This window comes from Canis lupus, chromosome 18 (genome assembly GCF_003254725.2).
Source record: "Canis lupus dingo isolate Sandy chromosome 18, ASM325472v2, whole genome shotgun sequence".
NCBI classification, from domain to species: Eukaryota; Metazoa; Chordata; class Mammalia; order Carnivora; family Canidae; genus Canis; species Canis lupus.
In genome coordinates this window covers 43,015,490-43,031,496 of record NC_064260.1, presented here as the reverse complement: position 1 = coordinate 43,031,496, position 16,007 = coordinate 43,015,490, and the positions used below count along the sequence as shown (strand labels likewise).

The 16,007-nt window shown below is 56.9% G+C and overlaps 1 protein-coding gene across 7 annotated transcripts in view; it reads left to right on the top strand.

The window, feature by feature from the left end:
• The first annotated feature begins 2,173 nt into the window (after window positions 1-2,173).
• DGKZ (diacylglycerol kinase zeta) overlaps window positions 2,174-16,007 on the top strand; it is a 41,126-nt gene continuing 27,292 nt past the window's right edge. For 2 of the 7 annotated variants that reach the window (XM_035701144.2, XM_049097012.1), the window contains exon 1: window positions 2,174-2,397. In XM_035701144.2, coding sequence (XP_035557037.2) covers window positions 2,189-2,397 — 209 coding nt within the window. In that variant the 5' untranslated portion in view covers window positions 2,174-2,188. Of the gene's footprint in view, window positions 2,398-11,290; window positions 11,497-13,506; window positions 13,789-16,007 lie in introns of those variants that run through there. The other 5 variants (XM_025452003.3, XM_025452001.3, XM_025452006.3 and 2 more) reach the window with 3 other exon arrangements.

Below are 16,007 nucleotides of genomic sequence, written 5' to 3'. Positions count from 1 at the left end.
GAAGTGATAATATCTACCACCCAGGGTTGCGGTGAGAATCAAATGAGATGTTAGTTATTGTTAGAATGTGAAGGGGAGTGCCCTAACAGAGGCCCAGGAAATACAGGGCTGAAGAAGGAAGATGGCATCTGCAGCAGGGTATCAGAGAGGGGCATGTGGGGGCTGAGACTCTTGAGAACAGCCTTGACTAAGGATGGTGGACAGGATTTTAGAGAAGGGGACACACCCCAGACAATGGGAACAACCTGCACAAAGTCACAGAGGAGGACAGCCCTTGTAGGGCCAGTGAGGGTCGGAGGAACCCTGAGCAGCCGTCTCCTTTTGCAGCCCATTCTCTACCTCTGGGAGTCTGGTCCTTCCCACCTCCCTGGGCTGAGTCAGTGGCAGAAAGATAAGCCACAGACTAGATTAGATACAGACTAGACACCGGATGCCGAGGACAATGGGGTCTCAGAGGAAGGAGAGGGCCTTTCAGCTGGAACCCTCCAGGGAGACTTCCTGGAAGAGGGGGCATTTGAGTGGAGCCCCAGATTTTGAAGTATACTAAGGAGGAGATTTCGAATGGACAGTGCTATACAGAATCAGGAGTGCAGGGCAGCCCTGGTGACTCAGCGGTTTAGCGCTGCCTTCAGCCCAGGGCGGGATCCTGGGGACCCAGTATTGAGTCCCACGTCAGGCTCCCTGCATGGATCCTGCTTCTTGCCCTGTCTGTGTCTCTGCCTCTCTCTGTCTTTCATGAATAAACAAATAAAATCTTAAATAAATTTTTAAAAAAGAATAAGGAGTGCAGATGAGTGGAAGGAAAGAGATGGAACCAAAGCATAGGATGTGGGAAGATAGATTCAGGCCTTGAATGCCAGGCTAAAAGTGTAGGCAAAGGGAGACCTTAAACTCCACAGGGGGGAGTAAGTGCGATGGTCAAAGGCCAGTTTCAGAGAGATGAGTCTGGGGTAGTGAATAGGAGGTGTTAGATCTGAGAAGTTAACCAGGGTCCCATCAGCATCCAGATGTAAGGTTCAGCTAATGAACATCCCAAGGTTAAGAGGAGAGGATGCAAGCGGGAACCATGGTATTTGGAAGCGGAGAAAGAGGGAAGAGTCCAAAATGGACTCCAAGGAGACCTGTAGTCCTTCCTTTCTGAATGGTTCCCTCCTCTCCCATCAGCTTTTCCTAACGCAGGAGGATGATTCAATCTTCTGGAAGACCCTGGCTCAGGAGCCTTAGGGAGTTAGGTCCTAGGAGGCAGCTAAGCTGAGCCTTGAGGCCTCTGGGCTCCAGTGACAGGAAGCTCTCTGTTCCACCCCCACCCCCAGCTGGGGGTCCCTGTCCCGGCACGGTGGGTGCGGAAGAGCTCTAGGCCTAGAGACGGGGTTACTGGCAGTCAGGCCCATCCCCAAATTTAATGCACGCGAGAGTATCACCCTTTACGGTGCCCTTCCCCAAGTCTAAGTGGGTCTCTAAATTCCCGTGGCGCCGACAGGGTTAAAGCCAGCTCAAGTCACCGCCCCCGCCCCCCCCCCCCCCCCCCCCGCGCACCTGCCCGCGGCAACGGCGAACGCCGGAGCCGGCAAGCGCGGGACTAGGGCTGCGAGGGGTGCGCGGGGGCGGGGGGCAGCGGAGCAGCTGATTGACGGGCGGGGCGGTGATTGGCAGCTGCCGAGCGGCGGGGTGCGGGGAGGGCGGGGCGGCGGGGCGCTGGGTGGGCGTCCCACGCCCCCGGTGTCGCGGGCCGCGGCGTTGGCGCCCACCGCCGGCGGGCCCGGGACCGCTCCTGCCGTGCGCGAGCCGTGCCTGCGCCGGGCGGCGCCCTCCTCCCCGGACCCCGCGGCTGGCGGTGTCTCTCGGGCGACGCTCGGGTGCGCGGCGGTGGCGGCGGCTGCCGGAGCGCGCTCGCCGCGCGGGCTCGGGCTCGGGCTCGGGCTCGGGCTCGGGCTCGGGCTGGGGCTCCGGCTCCCGCCGTCCGGGGAGCGCCCGGCGCGCACACGCAGCGCCCCGACCCCGCCGAGGGCCCCCGGGGCGCGGGAGGGTCCCCGCCAGCAGGTCGCCGCGCCCGTCGGCCGAGCCCGGCGTCGGGAGGGACCGCGGGCCCCGGGGCGTCCCTCGCTCCCTCCCCGCCTCGCGTCCGCCGGCCCAGGAGGCGGGGAGACTGAACTTCAGCGGCGACGCCCGCCGGGCCGGGAGCCGCGCGATGGCCGAGGGGCCGGGCGGCGGAGGGGCCCGCGGGGACGGGGCCGGCGGCCGGGCGGCCGAGGAGGAGGTGGTGCGGCGGCGCTGCCGGCGGGGGGAGGAGGCCGAGGTCTCGCAGCCTCGGCCCGAGGGACCCCGCGGCCTGGCCGCCGTGCCCCCAGTGGAGGAGCGGTTCCGCCAGATGCACCTACACAAGCAGGTGTCCTACAGGTAAGGAGAACGGGGGCGAGGGGAGCGAATGGCTCGGGACCCCCACCCCCACCCCCACCCCCACCCCCTTTCAGTCAACATTCTCTGGCGCTGCTCTAGGCCCCCGCGATTCAGAAAGGACCACCACGGGGTCCCTGCCCTCCGCGTGCCAGGGTAAGGGGGCGCTTCAGGAGCCCCTCTCTCTAGGAACCACCCTATTCATTCAACATGGAATTACTGACGCCAGCTGAGAGTACCAGACGCTGTACTAGGCACCGAAGAGAGAAATAACCGAGACATGATCCCCACGAACCTCTCTCCGCTGAGGAGAGCCAGGAGATGCCCCCCATGACCCTTCTTCTGGGGCAAAGGGGGACCCCCCTATTCAGTCTCTAGGCCTTACCTGGACTTCCCTGTGGGCTGACCAGGTGCTTGGCACTGGCTTGAGGAAGTGACTAGGGTGCTCCCTGCCACCATGGCTGAGACCCTGCTGCCCAGAGGTGAAGAAGGAACCCCCTCCTGGACCTCTTTGCCCTGACAGGCCCTCGCTGGCATCCCCAGTAACAGAGTGAACCTCTCACTACCCTGGAATCTCCTTAACCATCTTCTGTGAATGATTCCCAGCCTCCCTGGTCCTACCATCTCTACCCAGGGGAATCAGCTGCCACGGGCCCCAGAGACCACATTTACAACTTAGAATAGGGTGTGGGAGAGCTGCCCCTCAAGTAAGAGTGGGTAGGGGGTCTGAGGAGTAGGTGGAGGTAGGGCAGGGGCAGCCCTTCCTGGGAGAGGTCTTCCTCTCCCAGACCACAGCCTCCACATGGACTTGCTGCCCCTCTAAAGCCCCTAGGCCAGAGTGACCTCCTCTGGATGGTCTAGTAGGGACACTGAGGCATCTGCAGTCCCTAAAGCTGTCGGCCTGGTTAGAGAGGACAGGTTTCCTGTCTGTTTGCAACCTGGGGACTTGAGGTGTGTCTCAGGCTGCCCTGCTTCTCCTTGGGGCTTCTGGGAAGGCATTTCATAAAACTGGCCCAGCCTTGGGAGCTTGACGGGCTTGAATGGACCATGAGGCCTCCATCACTTGGGGGAGGATGGGAGAGAAGGGGAGGAAACTTCACTATCATGAACTGGGATGCTCAGAATAAATAGGGAGTAGGATGGGTCCACATCGGCTCTGCCTTCATTTTCTGGGGTTTGTAAGGAATCAGGGCCCCCCGGCTCCATATCCAGTTCTCAAACACCAAGTTGAGAGGAGGGCATCATCTGTCCCCTGCCTTGTGTTTGCAGATAAAAGTGTCCCCCTGAAGTCCTCTGGGGGAGGAGAGAGGACCAGGGACTGATGGGGAATGGAGCATAGAATGTAGAATCCTGGAAGAAATATTAGTCTGGGAGTCCAGAGACCTGGCTTGTGTCTTACTTCTGCCAGGGACTTGCTATAGGTCCTTGAGCTAGACAGTCCCTGTCTCTGAGCCTCAGTTCTTCATCTGTAACGTAAGGGGATGCCTCCCCACAAACCTTCCTTGGCTGTGGAGCAAGGACAAATAGCATCTGAAGCTGGAAAGGAGGCCAGAATGGGATTGAGATTAGAGGATTGTAAACAGAGAATAATGAAAGGGCTGAGATGGGAAGTGTGTGCATGGTGTGTGTGCGCGCGCGTGTGTGTGTGTGACCGTGCATGTGCACGTGCGCACCCCCCCATCCAACCTCCCCACAGGAACAGCAGCAAGGACTGGGATTCCCCCAGGGTGGTTCCTGAATGGAGACCCCTTCACAGCCCCAACTTGAGGCCTCTAGTCACCTCAACGATGCAGGGTGACCCAGCTGTGGCTTCTCTCAGGTTGTAAAGGGATCAGGAGACCTTCAGGTCCCCTGTGTGAGGGCCACAGGACACAGCAGTGAGGTGGGTTCCAGCTGGCACCCCTGGACAGATCACACAAGGCACCTCCTTGCACCCCGCAGTCAGGCCAGGAGCCCAATCTTAGAGCAGCACATGGCATCGAGGCAAAAAGTCTCGTGGGTAGAGGGCAGCCCTGGAAAAGCACAGCCCTGGGCCTCTGGGGGGGGGGGGGGGGGACCCTGGCTGGAATGAGCTGTGTTTCTAGCTGTGTTTCTAGCTAAGCCCTCCCGTGTGGCTGCTGTCCTGCATGGCCTGATGACGATCCCACTCCTCCCTTGTACAGGTCACTGGGGGCTGGCAAGACTCCAGCCCACAGTGGCCTTTTGCACATCCTCCGCCTGCCACAGTTGTGCACAGCTCTGGCTCGCAGATAAACCTCCCACCCCGCTGTGACGAGTTGCTAAGAAAAGCAATTGAAAGCCCTTCACAGAAAGAAAAGGCTTTTAGACAGAAATGCGGGGGCAAAAAAATCTGAGGGCGAGGGGTGGAAGCGGAAGCAGGATTGAGGCCTGGCTGCCTCTGACGTAAGTGAGGACGGGGGCTTTCAGCAGGACACTAGAAGCTTTTAGGGACGTTATGGTTTCTGGGAAATAGGTTCCCGCAGGCCCTTTTGTGGGCTGGATGCGGCCCTGGCAACTGCTTTAGGTGGTTGGAAAGATGGCACAACTGCCAATAGTAACTCTTGATGGGTAAGAGGAGTGGGGGTACATCTCGTATCTTTTTTTTTTAATTTATTTATGATAGTCACACAGAGAGAGAGAGAGAGAGAGAGAGGCAGAGACACAAGCAGGCTCCATGCACCGGGAGCCTGATGTGGGACTCGATCCCGGGTCTCCAGGATCACGCCCTGGGCCAAAGGCAGGCGCTAAACCACTGCGCCACCCAGGGATCCCCTACATCTCGTATCTTTGTGTGGGCTCGAGGAAAAGTATCTCCCATATAGTTGAGAAAGTCCTGAACACTCAAGATTGGGCTCAGGAGACCATTTCTCCAGCCTGGGAAAAGCCAGAGGGGGTACAAGCGACATTGGGTTTGGTCTGAAAGGGTCAAAAGATGATGAGCTGAGTAGCTAAGCCCAGTGGTTCCCACACCAGATCACCTGGGGATATTTTTAAGAAATCCTTTCTAAAACCTTATCTGTGGAGACCCTGCCATAGGTCACCCAGGGTTGGGACGTGAGCATCTCAACTTTAAAAACCCTTCCCAGGTGATTTTGGTGGTGAAGCACGTTTAGAAACTTGTGAAGAAGCTGAAGGAGAGAGAAAAGGTAACATGTGAGTGTGGCTGGCAGGGGGCTCCCCTGTGCTGGGCACTCCTGTGGCCCCAGTAGGGCCCTGAAGGAGGACCAGCACCTCTGTCTACAGTTCTGGCCCTGGGCCAGGTACTGTATGAGACAGAAGTGTGGGACACGGTCCCTTCCCCTGCCAAAAGCATGATTGTGTCCCAGGCCAAGCTTTGCATGTCACACAGTCTCTGTCACTCTGCTCTGCCATTGTAGCACAAAAGTGGCCACAGACAATACGCAAACGAATGAGCGTGGCTGGATTCCAGTAGAGCTTTATTTATAGATGCTGAACTTTAAATTTCATATCATTTCCACTGTCACAAATATTATTCTTTTGCTTTTTTTCCCAACCATTTAAAATTGTAAAAACCATTCTTAGCTCACAGTCATCCAAAAAGAGGCAGCAGGTCGGATATGGCCCACTGGCCCTGGTTTGCCAGTCCCTGATCCAGGAGATGGGACAGACGTACCACAGGGAAGACAGTGATGGTTGGCATTGAGAATCAACCCCGGGTGTTGGGCGAAGCAGCCCAGGCCTTCCCACCGAGAGAGGCATTGCACATGCATGCAGCCTTTGGGGTCAGATAGACCTGGGTTCTAACTCCAGCCAGGGCCCTTCCAACTGGTTAGGTCACTTTCCCCTCTGACCCTGTTTCCTCATAGAGAAAACAGGAACAATAATACCCACACAGGAGAATGGCTGGGAAGATTAAAGAAGATAAGACGTGTAAAATTCCTGATTCCTGTAGCAAGGATGAGACCCAAGTTAGAAGATCTTTGGCTCTCTCTAGCTGGGCCTCCGGGGGTGGGGGGTACGGCAAGTGTCCAGGAGGGCCCCCAAGGAGGCTGGCCCTGAGTGATGGATGGGTAATAAGACCTGGGAGTGGTAGAGTTTTACGGAGACTAAGCAAAGGCTGAGCATGAGTGCACGTCCCACAGTGCAGCTCTCCCTCTTCTCCCCCTCCCCCGCCAGAGGGGGGCTGAGGGGAAACGACTGGGGGAGCCAACTGGCAGGGAAGGGTGCCCCTCCTGTGGGCACAGGGGGCTGTGGGCACACAGCTCCTCAAGGGAGGGGCACCTGATCCAACTCTCCCTGCTGCTATTTACCAGAAGCTAAAAATAACCCAAGAGTGACAGGGAGATGGGGCCGATTTGTAATTTAAATAGCAACAGGATAAAGCAAGGAGCTGCAAGAGATCACATTCTGTCCTGAATTAAAAATGCAAAAACCGGGGGCAGAGAGCTGAGCTGGAGCCAGAGGAGGGGTCTGCTGCCAGAGGAAGCTGGGGAGGGGTGGGGGCTGGAGATCCTTCCTCCCCTCAGGCACCTGAGGTTCTTGCTGACCAGTGACTCGAAGGCCAAGGAGGGCAGTGCCCAAAGGTAGAGCTGAGAGCAGTGCCCGGATTGGGATCCCAAAGAGATGGTTTTCTCCAACCCTATTTTGGCACAGGGTGCTTAGGACATACTCCCCAGCAGCTCGTGCTCCCACCCCTGCGTCAGGGGAGCACAAGCTATTTGGGCATTTTGGAAGGAAGCTGGCAGCGTGCTGCTGAAAACGTAGCTCGGGGCCAGGCATCAGGACGCCTGGCTTAGGGTCTCATTTTTGCTTCGATTGGTACAATTTCAGAGCAGAGCATTCTGAGAGGCCCCTCGAGGGTCCAGGTCCCACGGACAAAGGTTAGCACAGGCTTCAAGGATGTACAAAGTGGGTAAGGAAGGCATTAGGAAGAGATTTGGCTTCTGCTGAGCTCTACTGTGCTTGGCCGGGGTCCTCAGCCTACAGATGTCCGCAGAAGGAAGACTAAGCCATGTTCATAGAGTAGGTGGGGATTTGAGGACTCCTGGGCAGTTCACTCCAAAGCCCTTTTTACTCTGCCAGGCTTCCAAGGGCTAGACTTTCATCTTTAAGGATCTTTTCTTTTGGGTCTAAATGTACCTATCTCTAGGAAGGGTGGTAGGTCAAGAGGCATGAGGTTGAAAGGTGCTTCTGCAGCCCTGTCTTATGACCTGATAGATGGGGGTTGGAGGCTTGAAAGACAGGAAGTCTGCTGATCCTGCCCTGGGGGCTTGGCTACAGTGGGGGTGGGAGGGAGCTCCTTCCTGAAGATCCAGCTGACCCACAGTAAGGAAAGAACCACCCAGGCTCCTCTCACCTCCAGCCTGGGAACCTAGGAGGTGCCAAAGGACAGTTTCAGAGAGAGATCATGGTTTGAGGGCTGCCCTTGACTGCAGAGCTGCTGATGCTATACCTCTAGCTCTCTTGCCCCCGCAGAGGAGGATCCCAGCACCCCCTCCAGATTGCTTCCTGCACATGACTTTAATGAGGCTGCCCAGAGGAGTCTAATCAAATTTCCATCTGTCACTAGCCAGTGGCACATGCAGCCCTACTCAGGTACATGTCTCCTCTGTGGGGGCAGAGGCTCTGTACTTTGGCAGAGATCAGTGATCAGCAGGTGCTGTGGGACTTTGGGTTGCTCAAGGGCTTCAGCAGGTACCTGGATGACAGGCTTAGCTGCTCAGGAGGGATTTATATTCAAAAAATTCCCCATGTCTCACCACAGCCACTAGTGCAAACAGGACAGTCTCCCTCCTTCTGTTCAGCTTGTTGGTAACCTTTACTCAGCATATCTCCACTTCCATGGGAAGTTACTGAACATGTACTGTGCACTCAACATGGAGCTAAAAGCAGCACAGGGTTCGAGAATCTTGTAAGGAGACAAGATTAATGTGTACAAAAGGTCTCATGATATAGGAATATTCTTGGGAACAGAAGCGAGTGTCAGAGATAAATTGTGGGGTGAGAATGCTGGTTCTAGGGCACCATTCGAGACTTAGGTGTTTAAAAAATATTTGTTATACAAATGAATAAGTAAAAACCTGGAGGTTGGGAAGGAGATGCAAATGAATCAGCACAGAGAGATTTTAGAAATCATCTGGTCCAACCCAGAGATGTTAAGTGACTTGCCCAAGAGTCGCACAGCAAGGGCTGGGGTTTGAACCAGAGGATTCTGTGCCTGGAACTCTTTTCACCTTCCCACTTTTGCTTCTTGGGCTTCGGTTTTAAAGGATGGAGATTTTGATTGGGCAAGCATTATGGGCAGACAGGACAAGGAAAGCACCATAGGCAGAATGGATTGGCACGGGTGAGGGTGGCATGTTAATAGAAGTGTGAAAAAGCAATGTTTATTGAGCACCTACTGTGAGGCAAGCACCAGCACGGTGTGAGCTGAGAGAAAATCTCCACGGGGAAAGCCTGGACAAAGAGGCAAAAAAGAAAGGAACCAGGAACCAGAGCATAAGGAGCCTCGAAGGTCAGGCCAAGGAGGCCAGCTTGGCTGGTTTTGAGAGCAGAGGCTGTCCAGATTGTGGGTTGAGCATTTTGTGCCCTGGTACATTTCTTTTCCCCAGCTCCCATTTGCTCATCCAGGCCACTGAAAGTAGAACATCTCACCCTCTGGGGCCTCAACAAAGCCCAGAATAATTTTCTTACCCAGATTCCTCTTCCTGTGCGTATCTGAATGGATTCTGAGGGGTCCCCAGCTCCCCAATGCTGGCACAGGTTGTACTAGGAACTGTCAAGGGCATCCTTCCCAGCACCGCGCACCTGTCCTTTCCAGCCTTGTCCTCCCAACTCCACCTGGAAAGTACTGACAGTTCGGAGGAGCACAAGCCCAAGGGGATCCTGGTCCTACAGTCAGGAATGCTCTGCCTCTCAGAGCCTCCAGCCTGTCCGGCTTCCCCTTCAGGAGTCACATTTCCTGCTCTCTGCTGCTCCAGGGCCAACCTCAGACTGAAAACAAGCCCAGCCTCATTTCCTCTGTTTAACTGCTCCAGCGACTTGCAGAATCCCTGGGAGAGGAGGACATGGCTCTGCAACATTCTCCTTCTAGAATAAGCCTTGGCCTGGCTGGCAGAGTCTCTGATGGGCCACAGCATACAGAACCTGCCTTGAAAAATTCAGATGATGGGCTGCAAAGGGGGGTGCCAAGCCTCAGAGTCATCACCATGCTATGTCTCAACCTCAGAGAGGCAATGCAATGTCTTATTTAAGGATACAGATCCTGGGATGAGGTTCTTAATTCTACCACTTACCAGCTGGGTGACCTTGGACAAATGAGCTTAGTGGCTCTGTGCCTCAGTTTCCCCATCTGTAAAAGGAAGGAAGAAACAGGATAGGGTCGCTATAAGGATTCAAAGGTCTCTGGGACAGACATGTCCAAGAAATATTCACTGTTGTTTTATCATTATTGAATGTGAATTATTCAGACAGAGCATAATTTATTAAACAAATATGCATTGAGAAATATTATGTTCCAGCCATGAGGGACACAAAGGTGACTATAGCACCCGATGGAGGTTTCCAAGGCTGGGATAGCGTCGTGTGCATTCCTGTGTCTGCAAGTTCTGCAGTGTAAATGTTTATTGAACTGAACTGAACTGACACCATTTCTGTCCTCGAGAAATTTACAGCCTTTCTGGGGTAACAAACACATATAAAGCTCAAGCACTAATTACAGGGTGGTGTGATTAAAGAATGCTTGAGGAAGGGATGATTTCCATCTCAGAACCAACCCTAACCATAAAGAGTAAGCGTATGCTTTACTATTTATTTACTAAATCTTCACGATGGCCTCAGAGTCCAGCAGGCAGTTTTGTTATTTTTCAGACACATCAAGTATGTCCCTTACTCAGGGCCTTTGCTATTTCTGTTCCTTCCACCTAGAATGCTTTTCTCCCAAATAGTCGTGTCATTTGTGCTCCTGATTCATCTAGGCTCAGAGAGGCCTTCCCTGATATCCCACCTAAGTGGGAAATCAAACTGTTTCCTCCTCATCAAACTCTTTCCCCTTCACTTTGGCTTCTTTTTTTCTCTATAGCACTCCTGGCATTACTTCGTAGAATATCTGCTTTCTAGGTGTCTTCCCCACTAGAATCTGAGCTCTGTGAGCTTAGAGCCCTGGTTCCTTGCTCACTGCCTAATACAGCGTTTGATGCACAGAAGGCACTCAATAAATATTTATTGAATGAATTCATCTATAAACCCTTTTACGTCTTATTTAATCCGCACTAAACTCCATGTGCCTAATTATTACTATTGCCCTTCCTTCCATTTTACAGATAAGAAAAGTGAGGCTCAGGAAAGCTCCCTGACATATATTCATCAGCCTGTTTATCTCCTACATTATTCCAGAAAGGATTTAAGGTGACTCAGAGAAGTAGCCCTCTCTGACCTGATCCAGTAAGTGGCAGAGTCAGGACAGGAGCCCCCATCTTCTGGCTCTGTTCTGTTTACTTTTTCCTCTCCACCGCTGTCCCGTGTGCCCAGCCCTGGGTTGGATGGTGTGATGCTCACAGAGGCGTTAAGGAGAGAGAGGTGTGTGGGGGCTGGCCACTGCCCACCGATGTACCCTCAGAGTTGTGATGAAGTGGGAGATCCTAGCAGGTGCAAGAGGTGAAGATGGGAGAGTCCGCATGGAGAGGATGGCCAGACGGAAGGCGAGCTTCGGATTCCAGCCCGGGCAAGCCTAAGCCTAAGGCTGGCTGGCAGCCTCTGACTCGGGCTGTCTCTGGCTGCTGGGCTGGGCTTGTCCTCACCTGCCTCTGGCCCTCCCATGCCGCTCCTCTTCCCAAGCAGCCTCCTGCCCAGCCGGCGGAAGGCGCCTACGAGGCCTGTGGTCCTCTTCTGGGGCGGCCGGCCGGCCTCTCGCGGGGCCCCCCGGTCAGGAAGTGCCGAAAGAGGAAGAGAGTCGCCGCCGGGCAGGATGAGCGTACTGGGGGCTGGCCACAGTACCGGGGCAGGCTGCGATGAGGCCACAGCCCTGGGCCCCGCGGAGGCGCTGGGGACAGAAGAAGGGGAACGGCCGGGGGCACTGAGGCAGATGTGGCGCTACCGCTCCTGGGACGTGCCACAGATCCCAGCCGAGGCCCCCCAGACACAGTAGGTACTCGAGGAGGCCCGGGAATGGGCTCGTGGGCTCGGGGACCTCTGGGCCTCTGTGAGTCCTTTATCTGGGGTGGGGTGGGGGTGGTGGCATACGTGAGCTTATCTACCAGTTGTCCAGCGGCTCTGCAGAGGCTCAGGGAAGGGCAGAGGGGTCCTCGACAGGGCAAGGGAAGTTCTGGTGTTTGAATTGTTGGGGGGCAGTGTGGCAGGAGGCTGGGCTGAGGGAGCTAACAGCAGAGGGATCTGGGAAGAAGAGCCCCTTCCCCCGCCAGGAGTGTGGTAGTGGGTGTTGTGAGACTGTGTGCAAACTCCAGCTGCCTCTGGTCTCCTCCCTCAGAGCTTAGTGTCAGAACCATTGTGAAACTTCCTCAGAGGGACCCATGCACCCCAGAAGGACAGTGTCAGGGCGACTTGGGGATTTCACTGCCCTCTTCCTGGTTCCCCCGGCACCTGTGCTGGCTGGAGGGCTGGCGCCCCACCTCCCTGGGTCAGACCTTCTCTGGAGAACCTTTAAGGATGCTGGGAGAAAGTTCTGACCTCCTGGGTGCTGGCTATTTCTCAGAACCACAGGCCTGCCCTCAGGTCACGGCCCCGAGCGTTGGTGATATGCCGCTGGCTACGGCTGGAAAATGGGCTGCCAGAACCCCAGAGGAGAGGGTGAAAGTGAAGGTGACACAGGATGTGGCTTCGCAGAGAGGAGTGCTAACAGAAACAGCGGGCAACTGATGTGGGCATTGGGGTGGCAGACTTTGGGAGGAAGGGGATCCTGTTTTCCAGGTTCCTGGTGTCTGCTGCTCATTCCCAAGCATGCATGCTGGCTGGGCCAGCCCAGGGGATCGCTCTCTGATTCCAAATGCTTTCCTCATCTCTTGAGGGGGACCACCTCTGCTGCCTTTGGGGGTGTGTTTGTGCTTGTGCTTGCGAGGTATACTTCTGGGCGGGTGATGAGTGCATAAGAGCGACGTGGCAACTTGCAACTGCTGTGGGCGGGGGGGGGGGGGCAGGCGGAGGTGGCTATCTGTGAGTAGGAGAGAGATGTGTATGTTCCCTGTAGGTGTATGTGTTGGTGGATGAGAATATGGTTCTTATGTGTCTATACGTGTGCATGTGTACGAGGCATGCAGGTGACTCCTGTAGTGTAAGAGATCTACAGGCTCCATTGGATATTGCATTGGGAAAACACTACATGTTAGGAGTGTGCCAAGGGGTGGGAAACGACTGTGAAGAGCTGAGGAGAGAGGAATTTGTATGAGAAACGTGTATGTTCTTTGTTGGTGTGTGCCAGGGTCACTACATGACCTTGGTCCTAGCATGTATATCGGAGTGTGAGGCTGGGGTGGGAAGTGTGAGTCTAGGTAAGGAGTGAGCCTAAGTGTGTGTGAGAGGCGTGTTTGTTCTGTGTCTGTGGGGAGCACTGTGTGACTTCTGCGCCTGTGGGTGTGATTTGGGAGAGCAAGAGGGTAAGAGTGGAGACTGAGCGGTTGGGAGTGGGTACAGGGTGAGCAAGAGAGGCGTCTGTACCCGAGCGGCTGCGGGAGAGAGGGGGTGACAGCTGCCCTCGCGGGTGTTCACTCGTGAGCGGTGAGCGTGTAGGTTGTTCGGGGAGGGGCTAAGGGGAGGAAAGGCTTTGTGCGCCGAGGCGTGCCCAGGGCAGGTGTGTCGGCCGGGCCCGAGGAGATACTGCGGGATCCGCGAGGACCAGCGTGGGGGGGAGGCGCGACCTCGAGGCCCCGCCCCTCCCGGGCCCCGCCCCTCCCGGGCCCCGCCCCTCCCGGCCCCGACCACTCCGGCCGCCGGGGCGGGTTGCGGCGCGGCCCACGGCCGGCAGAGGGCGCCGCGAGCCGGAGCCGCCGCGCAGCCGAGGGGGCGTGCTCGGCGGCGGGCAGGCAGCGGCCCGGCCAGCTATGCGGGGTCCTGCGGCCGCGGCCGGCGGCACTTCCTGGAGCGGCGGCGGCCCCTTCCCGGGCACCTGGGCGTGGGGCGCGGGGGCGCGCGGCGCGGGGCGGGCGGAGCGAGGGCGCGCCATGGCCGCGGCAGGCGGCGCGGAGCCGGCGTGCTGAGCCCCGGCCGCCCGCCCGGCATGGGCGTCTCCCGCGGGCCCGCCGCCGGCCGGGGCTAGGGCCGGATGGAGCCGCGGGACGGCAGCCCCGAGGCCCGGAGCAGCGACTCGGAGTCGGCCTCCGCCTCGTCCAGCGGCTCCGAGCGCGACGCGGGTCCCGAGCCCGACAAGGCGCCGCGGCGCCTCAACAAGCGGCGCTTCCCCGGGCTGCGGCTCTTCGGGCACAGGTGAGCGCGCGGCGGCGGGCGGGCGGGCGGGCGGGGCGGGCACCGCGGCCGTCTCGGGACGGACCTGGACGGGACGTGTCCGCCGGGCGCGGGCGCCGCGGGCTGTGTGCGGTCGGCCCCGCTCGGCTCGTCCTGCCGCTCGGCGCGCCTCCTCTGTGGTACCCAGGCCGGGGCAGCCTGCAGCTGCGTGCGGGGCAGCACCGGCAGGGGGGTCCCCGTGGCCACTCACGCGCCCCTTCTTGGCACGGAGAGACCAGGGTCCCCTCGAGCCTCCTGGCCGCAGTGAGGTGTGTGCAGGGGGTGAGGGGTCATGCCGCCCCCACCCCCGGGCCTCGCCGGGGCGCTTGCCTACCACCCCTGCATGGCATCTGCAGAACATGGCCTCTGCTGATCCTGGCACAACACATGGCTGTCCCAGAGTTCTGGCCACTGAGCTGATCGCTCATCACTTTAAGCCTCTCGCGGAGGCTGGGGGTGCCTGGCCACCTGTTCTGTATTGCTCTGCTCTGCGTTAGCGGAGAGACCCCAGCCTCTACCTTGTTAGGCAGTAGGCACTTTTCCCCTCTACCCCGCATCCAGCTCTTGCTGGGTAAGGGGTGGGGTGGGCTGCAGCCTGGAATCTTTGCTGCCTGCTCAAGCTCCGTCCGTCCTGCCCCCTCCTCTTGCACACCAAATGTCACCGTCTTATGCCTGGGACGGGGTTGACCAGGACTCTGGTGAGGACCTGGGGGAGGGTGTGGAAAGACTGAGTGCAAGCCGCTCATGGCATGTGTGCCAGCGTTGGCTGGGAGCCGCTTCCTGCCATGCAGCCCTGGTGTAAGGTGAGCGAAGGTGGAGCCCCGTGAGTACCCCACCTGGCTCCCTGGGCTTTTTCCTGACTGACCACTGCCCTCCTGCAGTGGTCAGGGAGCTTGCAGCCAATCAGCTAAGGACCCCAGAGGCTTGGACTCTGATCACTTGGAGCCTGCCCAGGTCCTCCCTCTCACTTTTCTTCAGTTGCCCTGGCTTCGGGGCATTCGGCACACCCCCTACCCGAGCTTTGCCCTGACCCTTCCCAGGGTAGACTTTACCCACCAATAACCCCGGGCAGTTTTTTCTCCTGTCGCACGGGTTGGCAAACCTGTAATGCTGACCTATGCCCTCTGCCAGCCTTACCCTGGCCAGGGCCCTGTTCTTTGTATCTGTGTCACCAAGCACACGCAGAGAGCAGGATTCTCACACTGCCAGATGGAGCTCCGTGGGCTCTTGTGAAGCCACGCAAGCTTCAATGTCATATAAAACAGGCAGAGAGAGCGAGGCTTCCAGTACCTCTGTTTTGTCACCCACAGCCCTGCAAGATGGAGCAGTTTACACCTAGCTCTGCAGGATGTAGCCTCCGGTGTTCACAGGCTCCGGAGGGAGAGGGAGGGGCTCCACCAGAGGCTTCCTGTCCCTGCCCACAGGGTACCAAGTGTTGGGTTCTTGTGGCCTGTGGCTGTGGCCCCTTCTGAAGGGTACAGGTTTGTGCGTGTAGGGATGACCCTCAGGCACGTCCAAAGGCAAGAACAAGAAGCAAGAGAATCAGCAAATACCTTCATGGAATTCTCTAAGCAGGATACGTGTTGTATAGATGAGAAAAAACTCAAGCTCAAAGAAATGAATAGTTTGTCCAGAGTCACCCAGCAAGCAAGAGAGAGAGGGAGAGTTTGAACTCTAGTCCAAAACCCTTTCTGTCTACCAGTCTCCCAAACAGAACATCACAATGACCTAGGGAGCTTTAGGAAATTCAGATTCCTAGATCTTATCCTCAGCATGCCTGACTCATCAGGTCTGGAGATTGGGTCTGGGTGTGTGTGTGTGTGTGTGTGTGTGTTTTAAAGCTTCACAAGTGTTTCTAATATGCTACCAGGTTTGAGGACCAAAGTATTACATCACTCTGGGGATGGTACGTGATCTGATAGGCTGTTTAATAAGAAAATCAAACAGCACCTCTGGAAGCATGTGAGGAGCGTCTCTGCGTAGTAGCACTGTGCTGGGGCAGTGGGTTATTCAGAAATGAATATATTTGGAAAAGCCAGTAGAGTCAGGGAGAGGGCAGTTGGGAAAAAGACTTTCCTGAATGGCCTGGGAACTCAGAGAATCAGATGCCCCCTGGGGCTGACCCCCTACCCCTTGCGTTGGTTGGAGAGAGGGGGCAGACATTTGGGATAGTACACTTGCTCTGGGCATTGTCCTTTAAT